General features: G+C 39.1%; 2 protein-coding genes across 6 annotated transcripts in view; one reads left to right on the top strand and one right to left on the bottom strand.

Annotated features, from left to right (window-relative positions):
• Positions 1–176, bottom strand: part of LOC124169544 (FK506-binding protein 15-like) — a 63,815-nt gene extending 63,639 nt beyond the window's left edge. For all 3 annotated transcript variants that reach the window (XM_046548185.1, XM_046548184.1, XM_046548187.1), the window contains exon 1: positions 6–176. In XM_046548185.1, coding sequence (XP_046404141.1) covers positions 6–67 — 62 coding nt within the window. In that variant the 5' untranslated portion in view covers positions 68–176. The remainder of the gene's footprint in view (positions 1–5) is intronic.
• A 139-nt stretch (positions 177–315) lies between these two features.
• The window catches only part of LOC124169543 (high affinity copper uptake protein 1), a 47,026-nt gene continuing 26,539 nt past the window's right edge, over positions 316–20,802 (top strand). For all 3 annotated transcript variants that reach the window (XM_046548182.1, XM_046548181.1, XM_046548180.1), the window contains exon 1: positions 316–597. The gene's annotated coding sequence lies outside the window, so the exon portion shown is untranslated. The remainder of the gene's footprint in view (positions 598–20,802) is intronic.

Here is a 20,802-nt window from a genome sequence, read left to right as displayed (position 1 = left end):
GGTACCTTGATGATGGAACAAAGTCCATATCGTCGTCTTCTTCTCCTCCACCCGGAAATGGAAACATTTTACAACTGTGAATACATAAGCCACGCCTTAAAAATTACTTCAGTTATGTGGAATAGTAAGAAGACAGGTGATTTACGCCCATTTTTACAACATTTGATGTCGATCTATCGTAGCTATCCGATGCTGATCTTCTTTCGATTGTATAACGAGATAAAAAAGAATCGATTCTATTGATATCGAATCGTCTATCGAGAGGTAGATGCTATCGATATCTCGAGCTGCTGGAGAATCATCGGAAATTGCGGTCACTTTCAGTCGATGGAGAGAGGAAGACTGGAGTAGACGGTGATTGAAGTTGTGCAATGTTCTATGGATTTATGCCCAGTTACAAACTGGATGGCCTAGTTTGTGATAGGTTTTATTAATATTAAATAATTAGGACTCAGTTTTCGCGTTTAGAACCGTATAATAGTGTGTTTGTGCGTTCGTAGAAATTCAACCAGACTTGCCTGTGTTGTCATCTGTGCTGGAAACCTCCGAACACTGCCTTAATCTGCTGTTGTGTTTGGCTCACTTTGTTATTTGGAGGTATGTATGTGGGTAATACCTTGGTACCATGGAAAGCGTTCTAAAGACTATGTGTTGTAGTATTTTGTGCATTCTCTTCGCTAATATTTTGAGTGCATATGCTGTTGTGAATAGCATATTCCTTTTTTGCTTGAAGTGTACTAAAATACTCTGCCGGGATGGATAGATAATGCCTAAGCTGTCCAATTATTGATGTATTTAATAACATTACTATTCCTTTGTCTTCATGGCATGACGTATCTTCTACTGTTGGGAAGATAGGTCTAGTGAAAGGTTAATTCATTAGATGAGGAAATTTGTTGTTGTTTTTCGGTAAATTTTGTGGTAGAATCTTCGTGTGTGTTCAATGTACCAAGTGCGGGTGAGGAAGAACGTGGATTTGTTAAATGAATCCCTTGAATAATCGGTACAGTGCCTTGAAATGTGATTGCTGTATATACCCACTACTGATGCAAGTCTATGTACGCAGTGATCGGCTTAAAATCGCCGTGTTCCTGGCTCTTTCGTTCTTTAAAACAAGCTCTTTTGTTTAAATTGAGTTGACCTATTACTTGCGACGGTCTGCCGTAGTCTAAATTCTTGGGCCATTTCGAAATGTATGGCGAATTTAATTACAGTGTATCCATAAGTTTCAGACTTTAAATCACACATTTATTTATATTTGATAATATTTTGATCGTTTCAACTCAATCGTTGACTTAATATTTATCGAAAATTTTCCTGTTTATACATTTTAAAATATTCATAATGTGTGCTCTTAATAAATTAACAATTATTAAATTACTAGTCTGCATGTAAGATAATTAAGCTGTCTTTGAGATATGGGAACTTGCAATTATTGTCACCTTTCACGTTGGTAGCCTGCCATTTGTAGCTTGGATGTATATTAGGGAGATACAGTTAACTCATGTCCTAAACTGTCCCACGTAAATTAAATTAGAAAAGATAGAGAATGTTTTGGCCTTCTGTAAAGAAATTCCGTGTTCAAATATCGGCTGCGGTACTGATTGTTCTCTGGGATTTGAGGGTAAAATTTTCTAAAATATTCTGCTGGAACCTCTAAGAGAAGTGAGTGAAATTTTTCACTTGCTTATATTCACTGAAAGTTATTTTGTACTAAATTTTCCATTCAGTCCTGCTGCAATCAATCATTCCTTTTCCTTTTTCTTTCCCAACTTCACTTACAAGCAAACCATTTTTCTCATCCCCTATATATTTTCTTTAAGTGTATTATAAACATTTGTACATGACATTGAGAGGCTGCACAGTCATTAATTTTTTAATGTTGATACAATATAAAATATGGAAGTAGTCATTTTCTGTTGTTCTCTGATTTTGACTTAATCACGCCAGGAATGAACAAGTATTGGCATTTGCTATTGTGAAATTATTTACCTCATTCATATCAGCTGAGTTTCATAAAAGTAAGGTCTCATCCACTTTGTTGAGGTTAGTCATTTTATTTAGGCTCAAATATGTTTGTATCCATTTCCTTTTTCGAAACAATGTAATGCAAATTTGGTAGACAATTCTGAAATCAAGCTGTGTGAAACTTTTCGATATTGAAATCGCATTAAAAAAGAGATAGAGTGGAAAACAAACCCTATTTATTAGTTGGTATACAGTTTTAAAATTTCCCGTTATAGTGTCTATATAGTAAGAGTTTAAACAATGATATAGTTAATTCTTCCAAAGCCTCTTAAAGGTGAGCTAATAATTTATTTATTTATTTTATTTATTTATTTATTTATCACATCCCCCGTAAACAGCACATGACGGCCTTTTACAACGAGGGTTTCCAACATTAACAAAGTACAACACAAACATCCATGCCCTGGATAGGGATCACCTACCCAGGCGGGATTCGAACCCACGACCTACGGTTTGGCAGGCGAGGACTTAACCCCACCGCCACCGAGGCCGGCAATTGCTAATGCTACTGCTATAATGTAATGCTACTGAATTTCATATTATTTGCCTTGTGTTCCGGAAATATCCTGTTAAATAGCATTAAAACTAATCAAGCTACGTTAACTTATGTATCTAAAATTTGTTTACAGACAATTCCAAGAATATTGAACAATCTCTGTCTGACTAATTCTGGTATGATGTCCAAATTAGTGGCAAGGTAAAAATGAATAGTCCCTATGAAAAAGGGAACTTAAAAATCCAAAACTCAATTACATATTTCAAGTCCTTATCATCTGATCGCAACATCGATTCATGATCTCATGAATGGACATGGAGAAAATCCTCATAAAAAACTACAAATTCTGTAAGCAACGCCATAGGAGTATTTTTGCCACTGCTTGGTTAAATTAATCAAGTTAGAAACTGCCAGGAACAATTTTTTCTGTAACCGTTGCATGTGGTGTCCTTTTTAAATATCTTTGCCACTGGTAGATTTATTTACTTATTCAAGTATTCTACCGATTAAGGTAGGCTTCCATGGAGTGCTTGAGGAGAATTCTGTGAGTCTCCCCTTCCATCATGCACTTCCCTCTTCAATTCACAATGAGACCTACTCCCTTTCATTCTATTCAAAAATACTATTCTTTTCCTTCCTCTCCCTAATTTACATATCATTCCTCCCTCTAACACTTTTTTCAACATCACGTCCCCACTAAGCTCCATCCATACCTTCTGTCTCCTCCGTATCTCATCTGAAAGCTGCCTCTCCTCACCCATCATATCCAGCTCTTCGTCGTTCCTTTTTCGCCATACCCCCATCTCGAATGTCTTCTCTCGCCCTCCTTCCTAAGTGTCCACGTTTCTGCACCATTTGCACAATGTTGCAATCGATGGTGCCCCTCATTAACCCTTCCTCAATAATGTTAGGCCAACTTCTTATTCGTCATGATTATAGAGTTTGTGGTGTGGAGGGAGGCTATAGTACCTCTGAAAACCTCTTTAGCTGCAGCCCCGAGTCGCAAATTTCATTCTAAGGATGACTAAAGATTACTGACAAAGAGTAGAACTGAGCATTATAACGTTATGCAACCAGGGGCACAACATACGTATATCGGGTTGCATGCACTCAAGGGAGCCAAGTAGGCGAATCTTTACCCTTGACCGACCTATATCACGGATTTTACCCAACTCCTACTTTCGTAGTTATTGTATCAGATATATTTGATTGATATTTAATTGCTGTATTTTAACTTTGCAATTAGGCGTATGTTTTACCGACTGAGTCGGGCTCGGGTATTTTTAATTATTTTTCTGGCAATAAATCTGAAGTTTCTGATGTAATTAATGACGAAAGCGCTCGTTCTATGCATTTTTAACTCAACAAATACTATTTTTCATCCTGGAATATTTCCTTGCTCATTTGATTTGGTTCGACCACAAACTTTTCTTGCCGAAATCTTCTTTTTTTGTTTGTCAAATCGTTCGACAGTGATGAAACAATAGGGTGGTTTCCTATTATTTTTTTATTGCCTAAATCGAAAGATTATTACTCCTGGAGTACATATTTCACGCTTTTAGATTTTTAAATGACGATATCTATTTTTCGCGATTAAATGAAAAGTGAAAATTTTCAAGCGCGCGAAAACCTGACGGCTAAGTATGAATGCCGGGAAAACTCCGTGTGACGTCGTTCTGGTTCCCGCTGCCGCAAGTGAGGTGACCTTTGGTCGAGGCTTGGAGCGCTGATTCGACGCAGGATGCTAGCAGGTAGCAGAGTACCCTGCTAGCTGGTAGCTCTTGGCTTAAATAAGGATTATTAATACCTTATCAAACGAAGAAAACTTTCCGTCCTTAGCCAGTTTTAATAGGTGATCATTAAGACATGTTTCCCTGAGCTCTGTGCCTCATGCATGCATTAGTAATCTCAGACGATGTCAAACTCCTATCTACTCGTATAGAAACTAGGTCCCTGTGACGTCACGTGGAGTGGCATCGCATGGGCGTCAATCTAACCTTTTTCAAATGAGGATAAAAATTGACCATTGTCTAAACCGGTATTTCTAAACCGTCTAAACCGGTATTTCTAAACCGTCTAAACCGGTATTTCTAAAACCAAATAATGTTTATACTATGAATACACTAATGGTGGGTATCGAATCGCAATCAATGCCTTTCGTTTTCTTTGCTGAAGGAAACTACCCTATTGCGATATCCAGCGTAGGTCTAACTATCTGATTTTTCGCGAGCGTATATTGTGTAGCTATCTGCGACAACTAAGCCAAAAGCTGTTTTGAAATATCTCAGCTGTGTAATCAGGAAGTTAATCTGCTAGCATGCTAAGACAGGTCCTCTGGTTGATAATCTGACTTGAGCATTTGCGATTCCCGTATAATTATCTTGCCCCTCCGTCTGTTTCCAATCTAAGCTTTCTAGAAAAGACTCTCCGGTTATATGCATTTCCGGGATTCCTATTTCTAAGGGGAAAAGGTTATTTTTTCAGTTATTCAGTTATCGATCAAAAATTCAGATATTTAATCGTACCTATTGAGCCTATTTCACTTTCAGTTATTTGAATTCTGAAGATCTTTTTGTAGGATCGTACTAAATTATCGCCACCGATTTTTTGTTGTGATTATTTATCATATTATATACGTAGCCAAAAAGTCCTATCGAAATTTTTGCTCAAAATCATTGATGAATATATTTTTAAACTATCTACATTACTGAAAGTGTGTTAAGGACGTATCGTATCTTTCCGATCCCTCGTTGTATCGCTGATTGCTGATGACGAATTCCTTCAGGGTTTGCAACCGGGTAAGGAGTCTAAGTTTCTTTTGTATGATCTGCCATTATCCTCGGCGAAAATCCACTACGGAAGAGATGGGAGTGTCTTGGAAATGTCGATGCCAATCAGCCGGCTGGAAACCCTTGAAGGCTGTCTCGTGGCACATAACAATTTTTTTCTGTTTAGCGAAGGCGATCGTTACCTCAGCGCCAATTGGGTGGTTTCCTATTATTTTTTTATTGCCTAAATCGAAAGATTACTACTCCTGGAGTACGTATTTCACGCTTTTAGATTTTTAAATGACGATATCTATTTTTCGCGATTAAATGAAAAGAGAAAATTTTCAAGCGCGCGAAAACGCGACGGGTAAGGAAATCTCTCCGTGTGACGTATTTCTGGTTCCCCCTCCCGCCTTGCTGTAAGGTGACCTTGATCGAGGCTCTGAGCGCTGATAGGACGCAGGATGCTAGAGGGTAGCTGAGTACATTGCTGTCTGGTAGCGCTTGGCTTAAAAAAGGTTTATTAATACCTTATCAAACGAAGAAAACTTTCCGACCTTAGCCAGTTTTAATAGGTGATTATTAAGACATGTTTCCCTGAGCTCTGCGCCTCATGCATGCATTGGTAATCTCAGACGATGTATAACTCCTATCTTCTCCTATAGAAACTAGGTCCCTGTGACGTCACGTGGAGTGGCATCGCATGGGCGCCAATCTGGCCCTTTTCAAATGAGGATAAAAACGGACCATTGCCATTCGTCTAAACCGGTATTTCTAAAACGAAATAATTTGTATAATATGAATACACTAATGGTGGGTAACGAATCGCAATCAATGCCTTTCGTTTTCTTTGATGAAGGAAACTACCCTATTGTCAATGACGATCGAAGCCAAAGACTGGTTCGACACAAGCCTTATTGAATTTTCCTTGTAAATCGAGTGAGGAAATGAATTTTTCTGGAACGGTGTTGCCGTGACTTTTATTGACCTCGGCATCACCTCTCTTATTATCTTCGAAGGGGTTTCCGTTTTTTTCTTCCCTTTTTACCTCTTGATTTATCGCACCTGTCAAAATTTCACGAAGATCATATTGTTTACGAAAAACTGGGTTTTTACGTTGGCCGTGGGCCAAGCAGTTGATGTTTTTGAGGACTGATGCATTCGAACGTACGTATAACGGAATATGTTCGGTCATATTGTATCAACATTGGGCGTCTTTCGAGAAAATGATCGTTGTGGAAAATTTATGAAATTTATATTGTTTCGTCTACCTTTGCTGTGCTTTTCCCGTCGAACAAAGACTGAAGCTTACGTCAGTCTTTCCCCAGTGTTAAACTTCATTGTTTTATGCAGGTGTTGTCTAAGTTGTTAAGTGATCTTTCAACCGGGACGAATTCTCCTGCGCTGATAAGAGCCGGGTGTAAGACCAAGATAATTTGTCAAATTGGCTTATGAACTTCGTTACAAAGTGCTCCAAGCATATTTTATGTACATATTTATTTGTAAATTTAGCTATGGATTTATCTACAAACTTTCTTTTTTCTTGGGAGGGTTAGGCTCGAGCCTGCAATGGTAGTTTTGTTTAGGTAATTCATTAATTTTTTTTGGGCTCGGGAAGGACATTCAAATCCTATTAACGACACGTTGATGAGGACGGATCTTTTAAAAAATGCGCTCAAACATACGTGAAACTCATACAAATTATTTGTTGAATTGGTACGTCGTTAAGCGTCGAGCAACAGCAAAAATCATAACCATTTCTGCCAGGAAAGTGGAAAAAGTCATTGACAACCACGATTGGAAGGCCTTTTTAAGGCCTATTGGAAGGATGTTACGTACCTTTCTTCCGTTCTCCCTTTAATCCGCTCCTGGTGGGGACTCAGGGCGTTCTGTTAGGGGTAAACGACTTACTTCAGCTAATGAAAAATATATAAGTGCATTCTAATACGAATGGGTCCAAAAATTTGCTTTCCCCCCGCCAGCATTTGAACCACGAGGGTCGTGGTTCAAATGCTGGCGGTGACGGAGATTTACATTAGGCCAGTGGTCAGTCGTAGCATTAAGGGCACTTCTAGTTCGACTCGTCGACTATCGTGTGCCGCCACCAGCGGAAATCCCCTTACTGTTACGCTCAGAGCAAATAGCGCCGATAATGGGTTTCTCTATACTTGAATTGCCATGATAAAAAAACTCCCCTGAACCGGGAATGGAACCACAGACCTTTGTATTTCCGGGCCACAGCGCAGACCACCACGCTATCCTGATTCCTAAATTACCACGGCATTAGTACCGAGGCTCAAGTTACTAGATATTAGGTCCTCGCGGTCCATCAAGGATGGCAACAAGAAGTAGAAATGCCTTCAATGTAGCCATGACCGGTTGAGAGCCTCGATTGTTTGCTTTCCATTCCGATGGTCGTAGTTCAAATCCTGGCGGTGGCGGAGATTATAATATGGAGACCGTCTATGCAAGCATTAAGGACACCTCTAGTTCAACTCGTCGACTGTCGTGTACCGGCATCCACTTGGTTTATATCTACCCTTCCTTTCTTCATGTCACAGTTTTTGGTCGACTGATCCAGATACCAATGCCAGGGGAGGTCCGAAACTATGAAAAACTGTCCCTTTAGAGTTCCCGCGTGATGTTAAATAGTAGAGATTTCCATTTTATGATATGGAATCTATTTTTTCCGTCCTGCTGAAGCAGTTTGTCCATACCATCTCATTCTGGTGGTCACGATACCTCAAACCACGAGTATCTCAAACAAGACTCCTGCAAGCTTGCGTGGTTGCCAGTGCTGTTTCCGCGATTTTCCTCTATCAAGGTCGCTTCTCTCTCAATCTGTATACTCCACCTCCCACCACTTATTTGAATAACCTCCTACAACATACATAATTGACAAGTCCATGGTGGTTCAAACGGGAAGCTCGACCTTTTTTTTTAATAATCTCTTGAGGGGTCCCATCCACAGCTGCCACCACTTACAGTCAATTCAGGCGAACAAGGAATTCAAACTTTTGTGCTTGTATTGAACTGATATAAACATAGAAATTAAACGTATAAATTATTTTCTATGTTTCATTTTATAATTCTCACTTATGTTAGCTCTCCTATCGTAGTAATTAAATTTGTTTTCGCTTAACGAGTATTTTTTAATCGATCGGTAGCTTTAAGGCGTGTTCTTTATTATTTATTGCAGTGATCATAATTTGTAAAATCAGGATTAATAAACTGAGAACGCTAATACTCCTTCGTATCATAAGCCGTATTTATTACAAGTACGTTATTATTCAGACGTATTATACCGCAGAAGCCCTGGAAGAGAACAGTTTACTTAGTTTATTGAACCGTTTTTTATCCTGTACACCTATTTTGCATCTGCTGGTATTTTTTATGAACTCAAGGGTGTTATTCCTAGCACCAGTATTTGCTTAAAGTCCTACGTAAACTCTTTGAAATCGTAAAGGTAACCATTTCGAACGCTTGCACGATTACGTGAATGGCTTCTGAAAATATAACAAGGTTATTTGCTCGCATGTAAGCATTAGTAGGAATTTACCATAGCTTTGCTATATTTTATTTATTTTTTCAGATTTACTGCTGTATTCTGTAAATCAGTTGTTTAAGTGGTAAATTTAGTAATAGTTTACAGCTCATGGGGCGCTTGCGTTAGAGAGCTGAAGTTGCAATTCTTACAGCGATACCTATAATTTGTATGCGATGGGCCGGTGTACTTTCTCGTATTCATTTTTGGGTTCCTAAAGCCGTCGATAATGGCCTCAGTTAGGTGGCACTCCATTCCTTTCAGCGGGGAGGGGAGGGAGAGGTTAAGCCGCCGCCCTTGGCTAGGTACTTGCTCGATGTAAGAATATGAGGATTTGAAAGAGGATTACTTCAGTTCTTGTCTTTTACGGTTTTATGGTAGTTAGGTCTGGGATTCGTCGGGCCAGTATTATCGTGCGGACGTGATCTCGTCCCTCGCAGTTGCGAGCGTCCTTCCCTCCACGCTTCCTTGTGTTGGCGGCTGATCGCACGGTTGGGCGTTTAACCTTTCGATTGGAGTGCAATAGATGGGCTGAATCGGAGAATCCTCCGTGATTGGTAGGCGGACTTCGTGACTCGGTGGTCTCCGTGATTTATTGCTGCGAGGCCATGGATTCGCGGGGTCGTTCACTCTAACCTGATGTTTCATTCCATTAAAAGAATTCGGTGAATGCATAGTAAAGATGAGTTCCAAAGAAAAATTGTCTTCATTAAGCTTGAATTAAACGATCCATCCCTCGTTGAGATAGCTGCAGCGATAGCTTTTCAGGACCCAAAGAATTATCGCTTGACACATTATTTTCTGAATTACACTTTCATTCCCACCCATGGCCCTATATAAGGGCCTTGTTCCCACCGTCCCTTTTTCCATTGCATATTTCGTCACTCTCCGTGTCATTCAATAAATTGGCAAGGGTGGCGTTAAAATCGCTGTTAGCGGCCTTACGTTCTGATTGGCTGAAGGACGGTGCAAGCGACGGAAAAAGGGACGTGCCGAGTGATGGAAAAAGGGATGGAACTTCCATTCCTGGAGCCATCGAGGAAAATGATGGAAAGAAACGCTAATTTTTCCGTCATCGCTGGAGCAGACCCACCGAAGAGATGAAAAAAATGATCGCGCGATTCAGGCTTTAGAGATAAATTTGAAATAATGAATTGCCAAAGTTTCCGCCTACTTTACGCGAGTTAGTGGCATAAAGGAGTTCTAGTTCATCTACTCCAGGAGAACCGATAGTAGAGATAATGATTATGACACTGTAAATTAAACATCAACGAAACCTACCAGAGGCTGAGACCAGAAGCGGTGACCCGCTTAGTAGGTGCGCGTGACGTCATCTACTTATCTTCGTAAGGGTTAATGTCGTCATTTTCATCGCGAACAGCTCGAGAAGTGGATGAAAGATCTAAAAACATAAGAATACGGGTCTTCTTATGTATGAAGCGGTATTAAAATCTACAGAGTAACGTAGGGCCGGTGTGTTAAAAAAAATACCTTCTCAGTTATTATAGAAAATATGAGCGTGGACTGGACCCCATCTGTCATTCTTCTGCAGAAACGTATCACCAAAGTGCTGAAAATAAGATATTGCAATGGAGTTGAGTTTTTTAAAATCCGCATCGAGGTATTTAAATGCCCACGCTATTTTTCTTTCCGAGGTGTCTTCCTCCGCGATTCACGGATAGATCTAACAAAACACGGTTTCAGAGCGCATTAATAATTAATACGACACTGCGCCTTCTAAAGGTTTCTCGCTAATGTTCGAGCTAATTTTTTTATGAACGCCAAACGAACGAATGGGTGCTTGAAACTCACGCCAAGTGTTCCGAACGAAGAATTTAACGCAATTTTTTTTAATCCGGCCTTTATTAGTAAACGTGCCCGTAATAGCATTTAAGAAATGAAGGGTCTTGCAAGCAAGTTGTTTGGAGCAGTGTCGGATGCGGGGTGAGGGGCAAATATTTTATACGTATAGACGTTTTTATTTATCTTTATCGGGAATCTAAAACGTGTGCATCCCACTATATCTGCTTATCAGCAATCGGATAAGAAGGCACCTGGACCATCAAGCAGGTCTCCCCTATCTGTGTCCAGTATCATTCCGGATGACCATTCATTTTTTCGTTCCAAATATTTTCCTTCGACATTGACTCCTATTTGGGCTCCCAGATTATTTTTGTGCTCCCGTTATTCAAATCATGGCTACATGGCTAATCTTGTTTTCATGGGTTATTCATGCCTAAATTACTGTTTGATGTATTTGATGACGGCATTGAGGAGTGTAATTTGGGTTATGCAATGTGAAAAATTGCTACAAATTGTACCCTAACATACCAGTACACATATAATTTCCTATATTTGAAGGTATATTTGAGTCCAAGCACTCTACTGAAGGCCATTTAAAGTATTTTCTACTTAAACGGCTAGAAAACAGTTATTAAAAATTTTCATTTTCTATTTTGGATTTAGAAAGTGACTTTTAATTTCAGCCAGAGCGCTCACGAAGGTTTATCCAATAATATATCTGTATGTGATTGGTTTCAAAAAGGAATTCTCCAATAACTGCCTTCGTATTTGTGAAACTATCGGTAGTGTTACGTCCTTTGTTTTCACAATTTGATTTATAATGATATTCTATTAATAAATGGATGGATAAGATCTTAATATTTGTGGTAATTGTTATGTTTAAAGTGAATGAGGTCATTTACGTTTTCATTTGGGATACCAATGCTTGTCATCCGGGACCCGTTTTGCGTTTTCCTCGCCGAAAGTGCCGAAATGAGAAACTGTCTTCGCAAAAAGTGAGCGACTGATAAACTTGTGCAGCATTTCAGGTTTGGTGGAGAAAGCGTTTCATTCCTTCCGGAAAGGTATGTGAAAGGTTGATGAACGTGTCTGTGACGTAATTTAGATTTCCTTTGTCTTCATTGCGTAGTAGGTTTATCTTGACGATGTTTATGTAGTGCTCTTTTTATTGTCTAGCATTACTTTCGCCAACGAATCTTCCACCACAATCTCTCAGCTATGCAAATGTAGGTTAGAATAGCGTTAGTTATTTAGAGGCGTAATAGTGCCTTATTAAGACCTCAAATACATTTCTCCCCTCAAGGTAATTTACCCCCAAATGAATGCCCTATGGTTGCTATTTTTGGAATGCTATTTGTTCCAAAACAATAAAAGCATATCCCACTTGTTCGACCCAAAGACTGTACTGCTTCGATTAACATTTAGTGCTTCTGTATGGAATTTTTCTTGACCGACAATCTTGGCGTGCGACATTATACGAGGCGTGTCTTTAAAGAAAGTACTGTTTTGACATAAAAAAAACAACAAGTAATTTTTTTCCAAAAATGATACATTCACTTGAAAGGCCATACTTTACTCTACTTTTCTACATAATTCCCATTACTATTGAGGCATTTATCGGATCTTGGGGCCAGCGTTTGTATGCCATCGTCAAAGAAGCTTGCCGCCTGATTAGACAACCAGTGCTTCACATTCATCACCAAATCAGTGAAGTGTAAGTATGGTGAAAAAATTATGAGTAATGGAATGGTGCCAAAGAACCAAAGAATTCCGATATATGCACTGAGGGACGTCGAAATATTACGAATAAGACTTTTTTTTAGGATTAAAATGCATTTTTGCTCTTTTATTTATTAGTTTAAATTTTAATTATGAAGAAAAAAACGCTTATATTTTACACAGGTGGATTAAAAATTATGCATATTTCTCTTTGTCTCCACGCATGTGAACTTGTGTTTATTACTGAAGAGCCAAGATAAGAAAGGCTATGAACGAGGAGGCATTAGTTGTAGTTCACAGGGGAGAGAGAAGGTACAGAATCGGTATCTAAGTTCATATGTTCACGTAATTGTTGTTCTAATGCCTGCCTCGTTTAAATGAGCTTTTTCCTCAATTAATCTGAGAAAATTCTATCTAATTCCTTAACTCTGAACTATTTGGCATCTCCTGTAGTGCAATTTTTGCTGGAATTTAGCACACGGAGATTGTGCACCATTAGTTCGCTATGAGTTTGCGACTTGCCTAGGTGTCTCCCTTCTCTCTAGGAGATTACATTGCGATCAGGGCCATTCCATTCTAAAATCCTATCGATCGAAAGCCGTACTTGGCAGAGCACTGCTTGATACCTTTCGTTTTGATTTTGGAAAGGGGTTCGATTTATGTTGGTTCTATGACATTTATTACTTTGAATGGGTTACTGGCCGCAGGGGAAGTGACTGAACATCTCCTCCGATAAGCGCACTACATAATAGTTTTTCCCCTTCGTTCTGAAGGCTTGGGAATTTTTGTTTCCGGATGTTGACTTCAGTACGTCTGCTGGTATCGAATTAAATGTCATGACGTGATCATTTTTTAAAGACTTACTACCAATACGAATGCATTTTATAGGTCTTCATTTGGAGGTCTTTAGTTACGGTATTAAAGGAGTTAATTATTAGATGTTAAGGCCGTTTTACACGGGAAACGGAATTGCGCAGGTTACCACTGCACTAATTTCTAAAATGGCGTGGAATAGCGCGAATGCATGAACGAAGTTAGAACAGGGGCTATTTTGCCATCTCACGTCCACGCATTCTCGCATGTGTTCTAACAATTCACCTCTTTACACGACACAATTTTGACTGCGCCCTCGTACATACGTCAGATTGTGCAAGTACGTGCTTCGTGTATAACGTCCTTTGTTACTTTTTATGCTCAGAATATCTGCATCAAAGGTGCTGTAAATCCAATATTACAGCTACGCCCACACCAATGGATTGGTTGGCACGAGAAGATTTAAGTTTCCTCTAGTTTTCATAAGAGAAGTCAAAGTGTCGTTGTGACTTGGGTTTAGGCCGCTTTCAAATCCGAAGAACGGCCCTATTTTTCATCTTTCGGTGCTACCATCATTTTACGCTGTATGGCTCTGAAATTTTCCTGTAATGTCGCAAAAGTTTGCCTCCAATACTCCTCGGCTCTCCAATTTTGCGCTTGATGGTTCAGGCGTATCACAATAAAGTCTCCCGGGAAAGTTGTCGGAATTTTTTCGTTTCAACGGGGTTGTGGCACAGTTTGGGAAGTCCGTTGCTCATTAGGTGCGACTTTTCCCAGTGTGTGTTTCTGTGAAAGAGCGCTTTGTCAGGACAGCCAAGGTGTAGGAGAGTAAAATAGACAGATATTGAATTTTGTGTGATATCTATTAGCCGTAACGGTTAAACTTTTGAGTTTAGTGTTGAGGAAGATGGTAACATGAGCTATTGAAATTGAATATTTTGAAATTGGTGTTCATTTAACATTCAGTATCGACATTTATTATTTTAAAAGGTGGGGAAATTTTTACCTTTGTGTTGCGATACATGTTCTATTTCATTTTTTTGGTAGTAGTATCGTTTCAAACGTATCAAAGATTGTCGTTATTGGTGGAGCTGAAAATGGCGTACTTACCCTTATTCTAGATGTTTGCCCAAATCATTGCAAATTCGCTATAATAGAAGGCCTTCGTAGGAATTCTGTTAATGTATCCGTTTACGGGTGGTAATACAAGTGAAACTGATCAATATGGCTATAGCGTTTCGTTCTTCGAGTCGAGAATCGGCCGAAGATCGGAATGGAGAGGGCACCCTTATGTATCTTGGCGTCTATCAGGCTACATGGCGACAATATGCATCAAGTTGCACAAATGACGAAAAGTTCGTGGAAATGGTTCAACGGAAATGGAGTTGTATGAAAGCATTTACCAATTTATAAAAGGTTAATTTTCTGTTATCCCATTCATGTAAGATGGTATCGTTACATTGTGTATTTTAGTGCTCAGAAGTATTGTTATTTTATTCACCCATAAACTTAAAGTATCCTTTAACTGAGTCATATTACTCATAGACACCCGAAAAACCACGATTTACATACTTTTTTAATACTGTTCTCAGTTCTCGCAGGGTCAATTCTTTCTTGTTACATTTGCGCGGGGGTACATTTTTTGCAGAGTTCGTCCAATTTTAGCAATGTTTATGATGTGAATGGTATTAAAATAAAGACAACAGACGAAGTGAAGTACCTGGGAGTTACGATAACTTCAAACCTCTCGTGGGGAACACATTCAAGGAATATTTGCGATAGCCCTGAAGAAATTACGATACGTCAGGCATATTGTGGGAAGATTTTTGGATGAGAAAGTAAAGGTGTTATTTCGCACTAGTTCGGCCACACGTTGAATATGCAGTAATATGGTATCCGGTGCAGAAAGACTCACTTCGTGAACTGAATAAAATACAAAGGAAGGCTGCGCGGTTCGTCAAAAACTGCTATGGGCGTACAGTCAGCGTTTCCCAGATGTTAAGCGAATTAGGCTGGGAGCCACTGGAGACTCGGAGGCTGCGCGCTAGGATTAGATGGTTTGAACAATCGAGAATAGATATATTTAAGACCGACACGGAGAAGGTAATATTAGAGCCCCACTATATTTCCAGGTCCGACAGAAGCGATAAATTTAGAGAGATATTTAGCCGAACGGATATATCTGGGAATTCGTTTTTCCCCCGAACCAGGACTTTAATAAATGCTAAACGTTATTTCGCATTTTTGAATGTGTAAACGGCTGGTGACCTAACACCCTCTGCCACACGCCTTTTAGGCGGCTTGTGTGGTAGTATGTAGATTTATTTCCCTTCACATCTTACCTCCAGCTTCGTTGTTGTAACCTCGACTATGGACCCAATTGCCAGTCCGTTGAAAGAAATTAAAATCAATTTCTTGCTTCAAAAGTGAATTTTGTGATTTTTTCTAACTTCGCGTTACCATTATTGTTGTAGTGTGCTCTCTGAGTTGAGAAAATTGTTTGATATTTATTATATATCAATTATTACTGCTCCAATTTAATACTTGAAAATTTTTGTGTAATTGTAAGTTGTTCATTTATTTATTTTTGACTTGGGAAACAAAATATTACGATTAATTCATAAAATGAAAGGAGTAGGGCTTTTGTGTATTAATGGGCGAGGTTAAATCTTGGAATGGAGACAGACTGAGCTATAAACGCTTTACATAAAACTACCTTAACAGTATAATATTGAAATGATAATAATAATAATAATTATTATTATTGATTGCTATGTTTCTATTTCGTGTACTTTTGCTGTTAAGGGCCTGTAGATAGTGCGACCTTACCTCACCTAGGTTGAATTACTACTTCTCCTTCGCCAAAAAAACCACATATTCATAGATGCATGTCCTGCGCATTGGATAAATGCCCGGTCCACTTCAGCGCCCACGCGACTAATGCGTTTACTTGTTCCGTTTTCTTCTCACTCCGTGTCCGATACCTCTGATCTGCGCCGTTGCCATGGTTTCCTCAAGTTCCGACACAAGCATGCACCAACTGCCCAACTTTCTTTTTCTCCGATGGAGGTTACTATCGTTTTTCCGCTTCGGAGACCGGGCTCCGGTCGCGCCAACAACGTTCGTGCACAACTGTCTTCCCTTCTCTCCTTGGTTTTTAGTGACGGGAGGTGAAAGTCTTGCACACGTGTTATTTAGAGCAGTGAAGGGGCTTTTCCAGACATTACAAGAAGTCATTCAGGGGAGGCGGAAGAAATTAAGGAACTCAAAAGTGGATTTCAAAATCGAATCTCGGAATTCCTTCGGGCGTTGGTTATCTATCGCTGCAGACCAGCTCAATGTCTATCCGCCTGCGTGGTCCCAGAGTCTCTTTCCATGCAGATAACGACCTTGCTTTCTGTTTATGAACCGCATGCCTTTCGCCGTATGTTCACCATTTACTGGAATTGGTGGGGTGATAATTCAGACACTTTCCGTTACAGTTAATGCTATATTTTAAGCTGAAGGAGTGGGGGTAGGCCCTTGGCTATTCCACTTATGAGGCCCTATCACCTTCTATTTTTCAAACTTAGGAGTGCAAGGCATGTTTGCCGTTGCAATCAGTGAACCTATGAACTTACTTTGATGTATGGGCGTACCCAGCGAGGGGCAGCTGCCCCCCCCCCCCCCTGAAGCAAAAATCGCAAAAGTCTTTGTCTGATGTAATCTATTACACATAAACGAACAGACCCAATGAGCGAAACCAAAGCGTTGATCTTATGCAAAGTATTTTTTTGTTCGTTTATTAATCATATGCATAAAATTTGGCCTGTGTTTGGTGTTTTAGTGTTCACTGTTTTTAAAATAGAGAAATTTCAATTCTCCTAATAATTTGAATGTAGGCCTCTCTTGATCTTGAGGCCCTAGACTGAGGCCTAGCTAACCTATTGGAAAATCGAGCCCTGCAGGAGGAATATTCAAAGACGCTGGGATATTTACTCCCCCTCCATCAGGTATTGGCACGTATACGGCAGGGTGCTGAGGGCACTACAGCATCCCCCCAATTTTTTTAGGTTTGCTAAACAAGGTGTTCGGCCAACTGATCAACGCTTCAGTTAGTTAGCGAAATATGATGTGTATACAAGTGCAATATTTTGTTAATAAGCTCACATTTTTTTATTTAAGCATACAGGGATTAGCCACTGTGATAACTTTACGGAGTCACCCATTTTTCGCACAGGCTCGTATTTGCTTAAATGTCGCGTAAGTCTCGCTATAAAGTGGACTCCCCGCAATTCGAGTAATTTTCACACCCGGCATTGGAACGGGGCAGTTGGCTTGCATTAGACTGGCTACATATTGCCGTCCCCAAAAGCCCGATATTATTGAGCATTTAATTGTATTCTTATATTCATTTAAATTTACTTTATTTTTAGACTAATGAATACCCTATGCATCTCTACTCACGTTCGATCAAATATATTTATTGTTTTTTTATTTTGTAATAACTTCTTCATATCCCCCAATATCACGTTGCGATTGAAATCCTTCATCCGTGCCAAATTTCAGTAGGAAGCACCCGTAGCCGGGGATATATTGAAATAGATTTTTTTTATAACTTCGAATAAATATTTCTATACGATGTCACTGCAATTCGTGCTTAGTATTTTTTGTGGTAATAATCTTCGTAATGGATTCTTGGTTTTGTCCCCTTTCTCGTGAAACAATTAGGATTAACAGCGGTGAATCTAGCAGATGCCCTGGGTTAGACTTAAACCAGAATATTCTGAATTCGCTTTGAATGCTTCATATGAAATCGGCGAATATTGACTCAATTCCAGGGCGAAGCAAATGATTTTTTTCTCGATGTATATTTTTGATTTTTCGGGTACATGGTTAAACTTTGATTCCTCCATAATGATAGCAAAAATAAAAACAAATTAAGATAATTCGTTGTGGAATTCAACTTGGTACCTTCATGGCTGGATGTTGCAACTTCCTGCCCTTCTGGTAAAATTCTGGCCATCTTGTGAGTGCCTTATTCTAATTCGAATTGCCGAATTTGTCAGCCTTCAGCGGCGTTAATGGGGAGGTATACCTTGCTTTGACCTCTGGACTATTATTTACCTTGAAAAAAGGAACGGGAGACGGGCCCTGAACGCGGAAACTTTTACAAACGCGGAGACTTTCTCTGCCCCGTCAGGGCCAAATCGAAGTCGTATGAAGTATCAATAAAAGAACGTTAGTTGGTTGGAGTTTTTTTATCCTCAAATGTTTCAATCTCTTTTCATTTAGTAATTTCAGATAATCATTAGAATACCACTATCAAAACACGGTTTTCAAAATTGTTCAATTGTGTCTCACGTGATTTTAAACCCTCAATTTAGGATCTCACAGTTCCCTTAAACGATAGTTTGGTGTGCAAAATCTCCACGATTCAAATCTCAATTTCTTGTATGTATGCTTCGAGTTCATTGAGTTTGGGGGGATTTTTGGTTTTATCAAAATGACGCTGGCTCAGAAGTGTGTATCTCTGACGATAATATCTTCTCAACAGCCTCGAGCATCGCTCGCAGTCACTTGACTTGCTTATAACGTTACATATTACGGCCCAGAGAGATAACTGAAATATTCCTCCAATACCAGCCCAGTCTGCTGTGAATTTATGGTGAAATAAATTTTGGAGGACTTATGATGCATATCTCTGGGCAAAATCCGCTGCACCGTAATTTCGAGTAAATTGTGACATTTTCTTAACTAATGACGACGCCTACAAGTTACACCGTTTTAATGAGTTGTGTTGTAGTTGAGAAAATTTCTCAAGTTTGCTTACGCAATAGTTTTGCCAAGTTAAGTCAAGTTGAGTTTTTGTGAAAAAGGTTTGTGTCAAGTACTATAGTCAGATCTTCGGTTAGCAGTGTTGTTTTTCCATTTTAGATTTCTCGCAGTGCAATTTTCATATTTCCGAGTTTCACGTGTTACGAATAGTCTTTTCTTTTCCAGTACGAACGCCAATCGGGCTGCATTTATTCTATTGTTTAGTATTTTGTAATATTTCTGTCAATAATAGATTGTATCCCTATAGATTTCCTTCCACCCTCTTTGTCATGAGGTTGTTTATACATTTTAGTACAGGGAGTTGACATTCTCTGCGATCGCAATCTTTTCTAATCTTATCTTTATATGTAGGTTATGATAGAATTTTTATTGCTCAATATTTAAGGATATCAGTCTTAATGTAAATGCGTACGATAAGAAATATACTAGATGGATTTTGAGTGAAAGACGGACCTAAATAACGGAAGTAGAGATTAAAATCTCCGCGATCAATGCAGTTACACTAGTATATTAGTTGTAATGTAATTTGAATTTTATATGGATTGGCAGATTGAGTAAAAACTATGGCATGTAGTGTGATTATATACAAGGATTTTAATTTGAATAAATGTGCATGTGATGCGTGTCAGATGAAGCTCAGTTTATTGCTGTATGATGACGGTAGTCTGTTGCAAAATTTTTTTGAAAGAGGCATATTTTTCTCTGTGTGCTTAGGTGGCATGCATAGTTTTTGGAGATTATGAATTGTCTTTTTTTTAGCAGAATAGAATGGTGTGGAGTGGAGCTCAAACGTGTTGACTTGCATTTCATCTCCCTCAGGTGCGAAGAGGGAATTTTCTTCCTTAAACGTTGATTAAATTTTTTTTAAATAATGACAGCCTTTTTGGAGATATTTATAGTTCTTATGTAACCTCTGTGATGTCAGTTGCGTCCTAATTATTCAATTCTCGGGATTTGCTTGTTTTTTTTTATGATTTCATTCCGTGTGTGCCTTTCCCATTTGATTATCGCAAAAGTTTTCTTCCGCATTAATTTTATTTTTGCTCAAACCTCATTAATTATGTATGTTTTGTATGTAATGTTTTCTTATCATATCGCCCCTTTTGTTTCCTTACTATGTTTCCGACTAGTTGATGTAAGTGGCTGGACCTCTGGGCTCCTAATTACGATTCTGATGGTGGCAATGGACGATGAAGAAAAATCGCCTTGAATTGTTTTCCTCTATCATGACACTGTTATTGAAAAAATCATTCGTTGGCTGTCGTGAAAAATTAAATAGAATTCACAGAGATTCTTCATTACATCGGATTATGGCTGGCGTGACGAAGAACTAACCGTATTAAGGAAAGGTTACATAATCCGCACTGTAGTCAAAGTTATATCGCGTTAACTTCCTGTCATTTAGTCTGTAATTCTCTAGAAAATGTTTTTACGAACATTTTGCGGAGATTGCGTGACAAGTATTCTAAAGATAGCTCTGGGATGGTGATACGTGTTTTCTGCTGGTATCCCAATTTGCCGACGGAAATTTCTGGCCTAGTTAATATTTTAGATGGAATCACTATTATTTGATGGTTTTCGCACCGCCGGAATGCGTTTCATTGCAATAAAAACGACAGTTTTTGATTTATGCCATCTCATACTTTAAGGTAACTTATCACCTTTGGTCGCATAATTTCCAAACCAAGTTTGCCATAGATTAGCCGATTTCAGCAATACTTAGATTGTGTGTTTAAATCCGGTTGCGGTTGTCCAGTTTCCAAAAATTCAATAGAGATAGCTGGAGTATCAGAGTGGAGTGATATCGGAGTTAA

This window comes from Ischnura elegans, chromosome 12 (genome assembly GCF_921293095.1).
Source record: "Ischnura elegans chromosome 12, ioIscEleg1.1, whole genome shotgun sequence".
NCBI classification, from domain to species: domain Eukaryota; kingdom Metazoa; phylum Arthropoda; class Insecta; order Odonata; family Coenagrionidae; genus Ischnura; species Ischnura elegans.
The sequence above is the reverse complement of the archived record's forward strand: the minus strand, read 5'-3'. Positions and strand labels throughout refer to the sequence as shown.